The sequence below is a fragment of the Acomys minous genome (assembly GCF_964271855.1).
Source record: "Acomys minous genome assembly, chromosome: 12".
NCBI classification, from domain to species: Eukaryota; Metazoa; Chordata; class Mammalia; order Rodentia; family Muridae; genus Acomys; species Acomys minous.
This window is the reverse complement of record NC_140493.1, coordinates 105,008,252-105,021,996: the sequence shown is the minus strand read 5'-3', so window position 1 is coordinate 105,021,996 and position 13,745 is coordinate 105,008,252. Positions and strand designations below refer to the sequence as shown.

Here is a 13,745-nt window from a genome sequence, read left to right as displayed (position 1 = left end):
TGTGAGGGCATGTTTTGCATGCCTGTATGTCTATGTACTATGTGCATGTAGTGGCCAGAAGAGAGTGTCAGATTCGCTGGAACTGGAGAGTAAAAAGTGGTTTTGAGCCAGCATGTAGATGCTGGGAATTCAACCTGAGTCCCTCTGTAAGAGCAGCCAGTGCTCTTAACTGCTACCCATCCCTCTAGCCTCTGTATTATTATTGTTGTTATTAGTTATTATTATTACTACTACTATTATTACTATTTTTATTAATTGTTTTGAGAGAGAGTCTTGTTGAATTCTCAGTCCCAGCCAGGACTTTAATTCATGATCCTCCTGCCTCAGCTCCCTGAGTGTCTGGGATTACAGATCTGTACTACCAGGCTCAGCCAGTAAGATGGCGGTAGGGTGGATGACACCACACTTAGAGGTTAAATCTGTTTTCCAAATTGTTGGGTCCCCTAAGAGCAAAGGGTGTGAGCACTCCTGAGGACTTGTACTGTGTGCCTTGTGCTTGATTTTGAGAATGGATTCGACTGGCAAACTCTTTAAAGTGAGTTTGGAAACTGAAAAGCTGAAAACTAATAAGTTCTCTCAGCGTCTGTAGTAATTGGACTCATCTTTAACTGTAGTCTGTGTATTATTGACAACTAAATCCTGGGGTTCCGATGTATGTGCGTGTGTGCGCCCACTTTTGTATGGAGGCCTGTTCCTCTGGCTGATGTTGTGCATCCATGCGTGCGCAGATACATGCAGGACTCTTAAGTACAAAGCGTGAGTGAGTGCCTGAGGCCGAAACACAAGGGCTGTGCTTTCTATTTTCTGCAGTAAATGAGGCATGCAGTGAGAAAGAGCAGCCCCCGGAAAGGGCCGGCAGAAGTGGCTGGGTTCTCTGGGTTTCAGTGCCATGTGGTTCTGTGGTTAGAAGGGCAGTCAGGTCCTTAGGCCAGGTGGTGTACTGGTCCTCGCTCCAGGGATCCGCTGGGGCTATTGCTCTTTCAGGAAGATTCCTGACTCAGTGCTCAGAGCAGTGTGATGGAGAGGACCTGAGACCAACTGTCACTCTTAGAGTTTTCTGCAGCTACTAGAAGATGTGAACGCACATACGTGTGTGCATGTGTGTGTGTGTGTGTGTGTGTGTACGTACGTGCATGTGCTGGTCTATATATGTATGTACATGTATGTGGGGGTGGTTAGGAGTGAACTTTGGGGCCAGGCGTAGAAAAGACATGAGCTTTGGCTGAATGCCTCCTGTATCCTGGACCCTGGGTGGAATCCCACACTCTCAATTAGTAGCCAGGGCTAGTCATAGTATCCCAGATTTATAAGGTGGGAGAGGGGCTTCCAGGAGGGCCATCTAGATGGAAACGGGGCCAGATGACGACTCAGGATGGCACATTGCAAAGCTGACATTCGCCCACTGTTAGTCCCCTCTGCCTTAGTTATCTTTCCTCATGGCTGGGACCAAAACACCTGACAGGGGTGGCTTATTTTGCTCACGGTTGAGTGGATATGGTCTGTTATCTCTAGGAAGACACGGCAGCTGTGATGGATGTGGTCCATGTTGGCAGAACCTTGCACCTGCTCACATCATGGTGGCGGATGGGAAGCAAAGAGCCCAGACTAGAAGTGGAGTCATGTTGGAACCCTCAGTGTCAGCCTTTAGTGCCCTATCCTAAGAGGGACATGCCACACCGTCCTTCATCTAGCCTGGATAAGTGCCTATCTACCAAGAGATGCCATAAAAGAGTCCAGGAAGGCCTAAGCATATTTAAGTCCGTGTCTTGGTTTCTTCATCCGTAAAATGGGAGTTTTACCTACAGCCCACGAGAGCTGTGAAAACCAGAGGAGTTAATAATGATAAAATACTCAACAGTGGCTGGTACTTGGAGTGCACTAGGGTGTCGTAGCCATCAGTGAAGCTGTCTCTGTGATCACATGGGCACTGTTAGATGAGGCAGAAAGCAGCGTGAGTGGCACTGAGGAAGATGGGTGTCTATGGGGGGCATCCCTGGAGTGGCTGGTGTAGGCTTACCCAAGTTTTCAAGGAGGAAGGCTGGCATGGGTGAGCTGCAGAGTAGGGGGCAGCAGAGGAGTGATAAGGCAATGGACTCTGATAGAAAGGGCCTAGGTGTAGCTTCTGAGAGAGCAGGCATCCTGAGGGCATGGCTGAGAAGGTGCCAGCTGCAGAGCCCAGAGGAAGACTTGGCCGAATTGTGGGGAGGTGTACAGGGAGGAGGCAGAAAAAAAAATGTCTCAAGGCTGAAGAAGTATAGAACGACTGACTGGCTCTGAGCTCTTGGTGATGGCCTGAATGTCAGGAAAGCTGAGTAAGACACAAGGAGAACATTCTAGAAGCACTGTAGCACCAGGTCCCTTGTTTGTGTTGACCTAGGTACTCTCTGTGGGGCTGGAGTAGAGAGAAGGTGGGAAGGAGGCCACCTCCCAGGTTAGGACTCAGTGTGTGTCAAGGACGCCAGGCAGACCCGGAGTCATTCAGCGCCTGTGTGGCCTATGTTCTGCACGGTTTTCAGCTGTCTGCTTAGTCATGTGCCAACTCCAGGCCTCACCCGACACTGACTCAGCCAATGGGGAGCCAGGCCTGGGAATCTGTATCAGACACAGGTTCATGGTGACCTAAGGCAGAGTGACCACACAAGGATGGTGACTAAGTAAATAAGAGTCAGATTTCTCAGAGGCCATGGTGGCAAGCTCTATAGGGACTGGAGGGAAAGGGACAAATCACAGTGGACAAGATCAACACAGAGCTTCCTCGTTGTGCAGGAATGGCTTGGGTTCTGTAGATAAGTAACAGAGAGGCATCCATCTGCCTTGCGCACATCTTGTGTAGTTTTTAAGGGGTGGGCAGAGCTGCAGTTTGAATGCTGGTTGCCACCCTCAGTTTCTATGTTGAAGCCCGTTGCCCCATTTGATGGTATTAAGAGGCAGGGTCTTGGGAGGACAATTGGGCCTTCATGAGTGGGAATAGTTCTCTCATGAGAAAACTCTGCTTGGGCCTGAGAGATGGCTCAGTGAATAAAGTGCTCATGATGCAACCTGGAAGACCTAAGTTCAGCTCCCTAGAGCCCACGTAAAACCAAGGAGCAGGGCTTATATCTGAAACTCCATGCACTTGGATATATATATATATATATATATATATATATATATATATATATATATATATAGAGAGAGAGAGAGAGAGAGAGAGAGAGAGAGAGAGGGGGGGGGGGGCAGGCAGCTCCTGGGGGCTCACTAACTGAGCAGTAATGCAGTCAGCCAGTGAGCTCCAGGATGAGGCCGCATCCCTGCCTCATGAATAAGATGGTCAATACAGGATGACATCTGGTGTTCACTCCTGGCTTACACACACACACACACACACACACACACACACACACATACACACACACACACACACGCCCGTGCACGCGCACGTGCTGAGGATTTCTGGCAATCACAGTGTGTGTAAGAACTAGTTGTGCTATTATGGTTATTTCATGACTACCACATGTTGAGTAAGTGGTTTGGTCACTGGAACAAGAGGTGGCAGAAGTAAGAACATCCTCCGATCTGAACGTCTTGACATTCTGCCATGTTGAGACTCTGTCTTGTCACAAGGAAGGCATGAGCTGTCCTATGACAGCCCGCAGCTCAGCTCAGGTGAATCTTCAGTTACGCTATCCTTGCTTTTCACGCTGCGTCTTGCAAAAACCATCCAGTTGAGAAATAAGCTACTTGGATGGACTGCCTTCCTTTTCTTTTCTTTTTTCTGTTCTCCACCCTTCTCTTCCCTCCCTTTCTCTCCTCTTTTCTGGCTCTGGGGATTGAGCCTAGGGCCTTGTAAATGTTAGGCAAGTGCGCTATCAGTGAGTTACAGCCTCAGACATCTTTTTTACTTTGTTTTTTCTTTCCTTTTCTTTTATTCACAGCCCACGGAAGCTTTTTATTTATGTTTTACAGCTCTAGAAAAAGAATCCCAGGAGTTTCCCCCCTGTACATCTTGCTTCCTCATGGCCCACGCTGCCAGCTGAGGTTGTCAGTGCAGCGAAGCCGAAGAGATGGGACGGAGGCAGATTGTTCGGCCATTTCTCTTGGTCTTTGAGCTGCACATCAAATCTAGGGATGCTCACTCTACACTTGTTCAACCTGCCTGTGAGGTTCACAGCGAATTTCCCAGCTCTGTGACCATCAGTAATCTCAAATTCACCAATGTGCCCGCGCATCATCACAATTAGGAACCGAATGATGACGTTGGAGCACGGCCTGATGAGGACCTGACGGTTGCCTCTCTTCTCAGCATTGTTGATGCTCTTGAGAGCATCTGCCAGGACGTTCATGTGCACCATGGTGATGGCCCAGAAAGACGGCAGAAAGAGGCTTTGTTAGTTATGCTTTTTTCCCCCCAATGAGCTGTTGTTTTGTTCAGGGTAGCCTTGAACTCTTGTGGTCCAGGGTGCCCTTGAAGTTGCATGTTTTGACCTCAGCCTCCTAGATTCCTAAACTGTGCCACCAGGTCCAGCTTAGATGGTGTGTTCATGACTTCTTTTCAGGTGTGGTCTGATGGAGGGATCTGAGTGAGTGACCTGTTGACTGAGACCCTTGTCAACAAATAGCTTGCACTGGTTCAGCATAAAATAAACCTGTAGTGATTAAAAAAAAACAACTTTCTTGTATGTGTGTATGCTCATTATTAGGAGAACACATCATAGGAAGTGTGGGCAGTGTCTTACGTGTGCAACTCCATGTAGCAGCCACCAAAATCAAGGCAGAATTGAATATTTCCAGGTGAGCTGTCTTCCTACCTCCTAGTCAACATCCCTATCCCCCTCTTCCGAGGAAGCCACTGTCTGGTGACCTAATGTTGCGAGAAGGCAGGGTGATTCGCACAGCTCCATGGTTCATAGGTAGCAACCAAGAAGAAATACCTTCCTGCAGAGGCGTTTCTAGGCTTAGGTTGAAATGCACCCAATGTGGATCCTAAGACCTTTCAAGTACTAAATGCTCCTATGTTTTAGGCATTTGGTGGTCTTCATCATTTCAAAGGCTTTCTTTTCTACTTATCTGGCAAACCATACATTTTATTTCCTTTAAGGGCAAAACCATGCTTGGAGCTCATTTACAGCCCATGTTCTAAGAGCCCACTTCCCTTCCATCCTCTGAAAGAGGCTTTCTTTTCTTAGCGAGGACTATGCTGAAAAGGGACGAGATGTGTGCTCCCTCACCTGCCTGCCCAGTGGGAGAAGGGATTCCCAGGGACCTACCTACGTTCTGGCCTGGAAGTCAGGGCTAGTGCTAGAATTCTCTTTGCCCGTGGGCTTGGCATTGGAGTCTCCTCTCACCTTGCCTGTAGGGCTGCTGCTTTCTTGTTTTGAAGTTGTTCCTCCCCCCACCCCCATGTTTTCTGCCTCCGTCCAGGAGTGTCTGCCTGTAAATGTGATTCTCTTTGGCCCCTGCGTTTCTGTATGCTGCTGTCCAGGTCAACGAGATGATTTCAGTTACCCCCGAGAGAAGGGCCACAGAATATGGTGGGGGCTCCCTGGAGCACTTAAAGCCCGTTGTGTCAGCCTCTCCGGTTGTGTTTATGCTGGAGAGAGGCACCGCCATTTTGAAACAATGTCTGGCAAAAGAGGTTCCTCTTTGGTGTTTGCTGGGTTGGAGAGAAGGTGGCTTAAGAATGGATTTATTTGGGAGGTGGCTTCATCGGTTAAGTGCTTGTCTTACAAGCATGAGGACCCGAGTTTAAACCTTATACCCCGTAGTGAACAAAATGAAAGAAACTGGCACACATTTATAATCCCAGCACTGGGGAAGTTGAGGCAGGCAGATTCTTGAGGCTCTCTGGCTAGCTAGCCTAGACTACCTATAAGCTCCAGGCCAGACCCTGTAATAAAAAGCAAGGTACCTGAGGAATAGCATACCTGAGATCATCTTTTGTCCTATGTGCACATGTACGTGTACACACACACACACGTGTACACACACACATGCACGCACATGCACACACAAACACACTTTTGTGCTTAGTGGTGGTAATATATACCCAACATAAAATTTCTCATTTTAACTGTCTTTAAATGTATAGTGGAGTGGTATTACTAGACTATGTTCAATACAGTCCTGCACCATCACCCCATCTGCCCATAAGATGAGTTTTTATCTTATAAAATGGAAACTCTAACCTAGCATAGCCCAGCTTTATACCACCAAGACTCTGCCACCTACTACTCCGCTTCTGTCTCCGAGTTGATTAGGGACTTCCTGTGAGCAGAGTCCTGTCGTAATTGTTCCTTTGTGGTGATCTTACTGCATTTAGCTTAATGTTGCCCTCAAAGGTCATTCATGTAGCAGGTGGCAGATTTTTCTTCCTTTGTCAGGCAGGATGATCATCTGTTGAAGGTGCAGAGCACATGCATTAGCATCTGAAGCCATCACCTCCTCTCTTCCTGATTAAGCACCTGTCACCCTTCCTGGAGAATTCCACGTGGGGTTTCAGGGGTTACATGGGGGAATAGAAGCTTGCCAAGGGAAAAGTGGGTTCAGTGAAGGTTGTCGTGTGAGGGTGCTCATTTCCAGTGTTCATTGCACAGAGAGCGTTGAGGTGTGGCCTAATGCGCCTGCCTTTTGGCACGCCACCTTTCCTGGATTTCTGGAAATGAGATTAGGCTTGCTTAGCCTGGACTTAATGGCCACAATAATGACATAATTTTAGGCATCAGCTGTTGGCAAGGCCAAGGACATCGTCTCCATCTCCAGAGTTAACAGACTCTGAAAACTTTGGATGTGATGGGTAACATGTATTTTTGGAATGATATTAAGACTCTAAAATACCATTTTAAGAGAAGAAAATATCAAAAAGGCGAGAAACAAACTGAGTCTATACTTAAAAGACTTGGCAGGAGTTGCTAGAAAACTCGTAGATATACTAAGCAGTTAGAGTAAATCTGCTTTCATTCTTCCAACAGTGAAATTGGGGAAAATATCTCATTAATAATAGCTAAAAAATAATAATTATAAAGTACCTAGTAATAAACCTTCCTAAAGAAGTGAAAGTCCTCTTACAAGAAAATAGTAGCACTCTATTAATTCATCTGGAGCCTCTGGGCACACATGTATTTGGTGTCGCCTTCTCTTTGGTAACATGTGGTATATAACACCACTCTCATCCTGCTATGTCCCAGAGCGCTTTAGCTGGAAGGGTGGTTCACAGGCTGGAGCAGTCTACATCTGGCGTCCCATCTCAAGTCTCTCCATTCAGTTCTAGTCTGTACCACTCCCACTATATATGTACTTCCTCACCTCATAGTTTCTTTTAATCTACTTCCATTAGAGGTCATTTATATGTTCATCCAATACTTTCTGACTATTCTTTCAATTCTGGGCATTGAAGTTTGGAGCTATGACAGGCATTGAGGGGTAAACAAAATTTCCAACATTATATGCATGCTGGTTATACCTTCTGTTGTACCCAGACTGGCCTTGAATCATGTCATCAGATGGCCACATCAGATGAAGCGCTGGAGGTCTCCACTTCCCTGGTGGTGCAACGGGAAGGTTGACCAGATGCCCCTGTGATTCTTCACAGGCGTCTCTGCTTCTTACCTTGTTGAGCCTTTGAGTGTAACACCCTAGGCCTGTAGCCAGGTCACTTGTATATAAGCCTTTGGGATCAGGTTTTGTTTATAATATCCAGCTTTATTTTGCTTGACCAGCAAGAAAGGTTGTGTTTGACTCTTCAAGTATTTTTAAAGAATTATTTTCTTTTTAATTATGTGTGTGTGTTTGTGTGCATGTGCCTGTTTGTGCCCATGCAGGATTGAAGCATTAGATTCCTTAGAGCAGTGATTATAAGCAGTTTTGAGCCTCCTAACCCAGGTGCTGGGGATGAACTGGGTCCTCTGTAAGAGTAGTCCATGTTCTTAAGCTCTGAGCTCTGTCTTCAGCCTATGTTTGACTGTGTCGGGTGTGTTCTTGGCACACATAGGTATTTGCTTCCAGCTCTTGGATGCAACTTTCTTGTGTATACATATTTTTCTCTGGTACAGGGAATTCCAACAATCCCAGATGGTTAATGCTTGGTAGTGGTGATGGTGCAAGGGGGGTGGGGTGGAATTAATGGCTTTGGAGAGATGTTGAATACAGAGTCTTTGTTATCTCGTGAGGGTACTGTCTGCTTTCAGACATTCTCCATTTATGCTGCAAATGGGACTTTCTAAACCACCACATCCCTTTCAGGTAAAACATGATAAAAAACCAAGACACACTTTTCAAAGTAAGGCTAATGGTTGCATCTTTAAAATAAAGTAGGATGAGCAGAGGTTCATGGGGATGAAGGCTTCTGCATGACTGCTGACTGATACAGCCATTGGGAACCTCAGTGATGTTTTGTTTACATCATAGAACAGGAAGAAATGGTAAGCTGTCAGGATAACTTAGAGAGTCTTTGCTGAACTAAGCCTAGGGGAAACCTACATTATGCCCTGGTTTCCTTGTGGACCACTTGTGAATGTGAGGTTATGGGTCTCTACTGCCATGATGGCACAATGAAGAGGTTGACCAGATGGCCCTTTGGTTCTTTATAGGTATCTTTGGTTTCTACCAAGTTCAGTTCTTGTGTGTACCATCCCAGGCCTGTAACTGGGTCTCTGGTGTAAGCCTTTGGGACCAGTTTCAATAAAGTGTTTAATACACAACCTTGCAGACTCTTGCAAACCTTTCTGGGTAACACTTACTTCATTGCACTTTTAAAAATGAAAAAAAGAGAGAGAGAGAGAAAGAAAATGCTGCTTAGCAGGCTCAGAGTAATTGAGGCTGACAGATGTCACTCAGAATTTTATTATTTAAAGCCACAATGATTTTCCAAATAACCTAAAAATATATAATCCAACCTCAAAATAGTGTCCCGTAACAGAGGCAGGCAAGCCTGTAGGAAATGAAGTCATAATCTTGGCACCCCTCGAGTGCTGGTTCAATGGCTTTGAACACTTTTATGTTCTCTGAGAAATACATGAACATGGAACCGTATCCAGTTACTCACTGTGGCTGCCAGGGCCTCAGAGAACTGGGGTGTCTTGGGTGTTTTTCCCTGGCTCCTCAGTCAGCATAACACCCCTTCTGGTCCCTGTAAAGAGATTTCTCTTTATTCTGTGAGACCAGGACCTGGGATGAAATCATGTGCACAGATTTTAAAAATTAAGTCTATAGATTGAATTGCTGTACTCAGCTGGGTGGCAGAAGCTTCCAGAAGGAATCTAAGATGCATGTGGTACCTCCCATCACCACTCCACTTTTCTTCCTTTAATCTGCGTGATATCTATTCCTCATTCTTATTACATATTATTTGCATTAGTGACATGGACACATAATAATTAACACTACACTAATCTGGTAAGAGTTACTTTGTTGTTCAATAGATGTGGGTTTTGAGGACTGTAGACCTTGGAGGTTACCTAGTACATGAGAGTGAGAAGACGGTAGGACTGGGCTTTGGATTTGGGTGAGGTAGGACTGGAATTCCAGCGCTGACATGAATTTTCGCTTTTGGGTAAATATTCTGATCTTTCTTTTCTTCTTTCTTTCTCTCAAGATAATAGGGTCTCACCATCCAGCTCAAGCTGCCCTTGAATATGTGATCCTTCCACCTCAGTCTGCTAGTGCTGAGATTACAGGCCTGGGCCACGAAACCTGGCTCAAGCCTGTCTTCCCAAGATGAGTTTCTGAGCTGGTTTGTGTTGAAGTGGAAAGTATCGGGGGGGGGGGGGGGGGAGACACACACGTGGCCCTGGTGGTCTGACAAGGCAGTTAGAAGCTAGCCTGTGTTCCACGTGGCGGGCCCCTGGAAGATCCAGGCTGGAAGTTCTCTCCCAGAAGGGTGTCCCGGAAGCATCTCCGGGTGGCTTCCGAGCCGGAGGAGAGGCCACAGGGCTGCCAGCATGGGTCTGGCTGTATTTGGTTTTCTCTGACTGGATCTTTGTTCGCCTGCAGGCTTCAGCTGCCCAGGCTCTCGTGCCCCAGCTTCCTCTGCGCTGCATGAGGCGCTAGCCTGGTTAAGTAAACACCGCTGGAATATTACCTGTCTGTTAACCTGTCAAAATTGCTTTACAGCCCCTTTTATCTCTCTCCCCCCCACACCCCCAACCCCCAGAATTCCCCTGGAGTTCTCAGCTCCCTCTTTGGTTCCTTTCCTTCCAACCTTCCTCCAAAGTGTCCCCACCCCCAGTCATTAAATATTGTCAGAGTTCGCCTGCTCCAGATAAATGGTTGTTGACTCTCTAATGCAGACCAAGGACACTGGGCTCCCAGCCTCATGAAAGTAGCCATGGTGCCTGCCAGGTGGGCTGAGGCCAGGGGGCTTGCAGGGTGCGGGCTGCCTGAGCCCAGGAGGCCGCTCTAGCTCCTGGCCAGCAGCTGGCTGCTGGCGCCTCCTTCCTTCCCTCCCGCCTGCCCCACCCTCTCTCTAAACATGGCTGTATAAACTTGAGGGTCTTAGGGGAACGTCCAGTTCTGAGCCCAGTGGTCACAGAGCGCGAGCCCTGGCTCCATGTGTAGGGCCTCATGCTCGACTGAATAAGGTCAGAGGCTCTTTAGTGAGTTGCTTCGTTTTTTTAGCTGTGGTAAAATGCATATAATATATAACCGACCATTTTAATCATTTTTACAGTATAATTCAGCAACAATAAGGACATTCACAGTGATGTATAGCCTTTACCACCGCCATCTTTCTTAAGCTATAATTGGCATGCGAATGTTGCATTACTTAATATATGCATTTTGGAGAGTTTGGACGTACCATTCCAAGGGGAACACCACACCCATCAGGCAGTTGTTGCCACCCTCACAGGGCAGGCTGCCAGGCCCAGAACAACCCTGGGGCTGTGCGTCTGCGCCTATCTATGGATTTGCCCCACAGAATCACCGTGTGCTCTATGCGTTCGGTTTCTCTTACTGAGCAAGATGTCGCCAAGGTCCTGTGATCCACGTTTGCCTTCTAAAGCTCAGGTCTTCCAAGGGACAGTGTGGCAACTGGTAGGAGCTGGTTGGTGACTCAACTTGTTTCTGGCAGTTGTTCTTTGTTCCTGGCGGCGTGAGCTCCTGGTTGTCACCATCAATGGCCAAGCTCCCCTTGTGTATTCAGCAAGGTCATTTCTGCTTCGCTGAAGTGACCAGGTCTCCCTTTCCCAGGTTGCTGCCCTCCTGCCCACAATTGCTGCCCTCCCATCTTCTCTGTCCAAACCTGACAACTGTGTGTGTGGGGGGGGGGGCGGGGAGGGGACTTCCTATTGGACACTGAATGAAGCCGAGCATATTATGCAGAAACCTCTCACCTAAATCAGAGTCAGGATAAAGTTAGGATGTGGGTTTTGGATTCGTGGCTTTCTCATCACCTGGCTGTGTGGTGTTGGTATTTCTCCCCATGAGGCAGGATTGACAGTACACCTCTGGGGACATCATGAATGGGCTCACTCCTAGCAGTCAGTGGCTGTGTATAATACCTTGTGGACTGCATATGTAGGACCACTGGCTATTGCTAGTAAAACCTGGACTCAAGAAACTATCAATGTAGGACCCTCCACTTCCACCCTGCTGATGTTTGGAAAATTCTAGAAAGTTCATAAGACTTCGGTGTGTCTTCAAATTACACGCATGTCTTGATTTTCAGGACTCTGAAAGGCCTTCTGCTCAGATCTGGGGCATAGAAAATCTTGCTTCTACCCAAATCAGCAACTAATTGTCCCATTTCTTCCCCCCCACCCCCCTCCTCTTTTTATCTTGCCATTTTATCTTTGGATTTTGTCCCAGTGTACAACCATTCGGCATTTACTCATGTTTCTGTTCCACCAAGCTGACCTTGCAGGACCATGGTGACAGGTGTGTTAATCTTGTGTGATATGCGACAGGTTCCAGAAAGTAGGAAGGAGTTAACAGGTCCCCCTGAGTGCCTTGTCCCTTTTGATGTTGGCAGAAAACTAACTTTATGGACTTGAGTATGGTTCTCTGAAGTTTATTATTATGTTTATGCTGTTTATAGCTGTATATTTATAATCTGATCAATTGTAGTTGTTTATTTATCCTGTGAGCTCACACTAAAGGCTGGGGAGATGTTGGTGGGCTTATGACGTAAGGTCCTGTCTTGGCTCTTTGTGATTACTGGGTTGTGTAACCTCTTTGTTCATTGGGTTTCATGCCTGGGGATCATTGGCCCTTGGCCTGTGTGTCCTGTGGTGTGAGGGGGTGGGCTGCCTTCTGGGTGTGGCCCACTGCCCAGCCGTGGTGCCCATTCTTGGCTAGCACTCAGTAGCTTTTCAGGGAGTCATACACCTAGGTCAGGCACTTTCCTGGGGGACGACAGCTATTGCCTTGCTTGGCTGTTTGAATTTGTGTGTGTGTGTGTGTGTGTGTGTGTGTGTGTGTGTGTGTGTGTGTGTTGGTTAAAGCAGGGAACTTATTCTTCTCAGTTTTAAAAAATTGTCACGTGCAAGAAGCAAGACCCAGCCCATTTCTTTCTTAGAATCGCTGTGTTGTGTGTACTATGTGTGCAGTTTTCATTAGATAAGGGGACACGTGCACTTACTTTTCAGGACAGGTTTGTTGCTGTGTAGTGTATGTACAGTAGCAGTCATCCTCGGTTGGCGGTTGGCGTGATTTGACTTTTAATGCTGCCTTTTCTGTCTAAGGTTCTCCTGAGAAGCAGGCTCGCAGCTGACTCCAGCCTGAGCCTCTGATTGATGCCAGTATTATATCCCTGGGTCTTTTAAAGCAGTCACTGCAGGGACTGCATTCAGAGCTTGCAGTGTATGCAGTGTCTACACTTGGTGGGCAGACCTTGAGCTGCAGTGGTTTTAAGCAATGAGAGGTGTTCTCAGGGAGACAGTCACAGATGAAGGACCATTTCTCTTCCTGTTTTAGGGAAACTGAAGGAAAGTTGTTAGAGCTTTGCCTGTGTGTTACAAGAGAGGCAAAGAGGCCAGACACACTTGCTCTTCATTCCCAGAGCACATTCTCACCAGACTCTTGTGTGAACCACACCATGAAACAACAAGGTGAATATATGGGGCCAGATCCTGGTGTGAGCTGCCTAGCCTCAACCCTGCTCAAATGACCATGCCTGGCCTTTAAAAGTCTAGGTCCCCTCTCTCCCTCCCTTCCTCCCTCCCTCCGTCCCTCCCTCCCTCTTTCCTTCCCCCTGTCCCTTTCTCCCTGTTCTTTGTCCCATTCTCCCATACCTGGGGCTGAATGCAGGGCTTCCCTCATGCCAAGCAACCTTTCCTCACTTAGCTGCTGCCCAGCTTTCCTTTTCAGTTCCTGACACAGGGTCACACTAAGTTCCCAGGTTGGCCTTGAACTCACTCTAGCTCAGACAGACCTCAATCTTTTGATCCCTCTGCTACAGTCTACAGAGCATCCAGGATGCCAGGCTTGCACCACCAGTGCTGGTCTCTCTTTTTTTCTTGGGGTCACTCTGAGCCCTGGGCAATGACTGTGCTTCCTTTTTCTTTCTGCGTGAGCTTCCCCACAGGCTTTGGTGTAGGGAATCTGGGCAGAGAGCTCTTCAGCGCCTTCCGGCTCACTGACTCCATGATAAGGTTCCGATGGATGGATTGCATGTCACGTTGCTTGGAAACAGGGTGGAAACTGGCCAGCGGGCCCTCAAAGCAGTATTCCTGAGCTCCCAGAACCAGCACATTTGAATGAGTCTGATAACGTCTTTTTGCTGCTCTGGGCCACCCCCGTCTCCTTCAAGTCCAAAGAGGAGAACATGAGCA

The 13,745-nt window shown here is 47.4% G+C and overlaps 1 protein-coding gene and 1 long non-coding RNA gene across 3 annotated transcripts in view; one reads left to right on the top strand and one right to left on the bottom strand.

The window, feature by feature from the left end:
• The window catches only part of LOC311579127, a 204,250-nt gene that overhangs the window by 41,698 nt on the left and 148,807 nt on the right, over nt 1-13,745 (top strand). The window lies entirely within an intron of this gene.
• On the bottom strand, nt 3,948-4,719 carry LOC311579126 (small ribosomal subunit protein uS8-like; the record flags this gene model as incomplete). The annotated part of the gene is made up of 1 exon (XM_084749400.1): nt 3,948-4,719. Exon 1 carries the CDS (start codon nt 4,329-4,331, stop codon nt 3,948-3,950), a length of 384 nt encoding a protein of 127 aa, XP_084605526.1. The 5' UTR covers nt 4,332-4,719.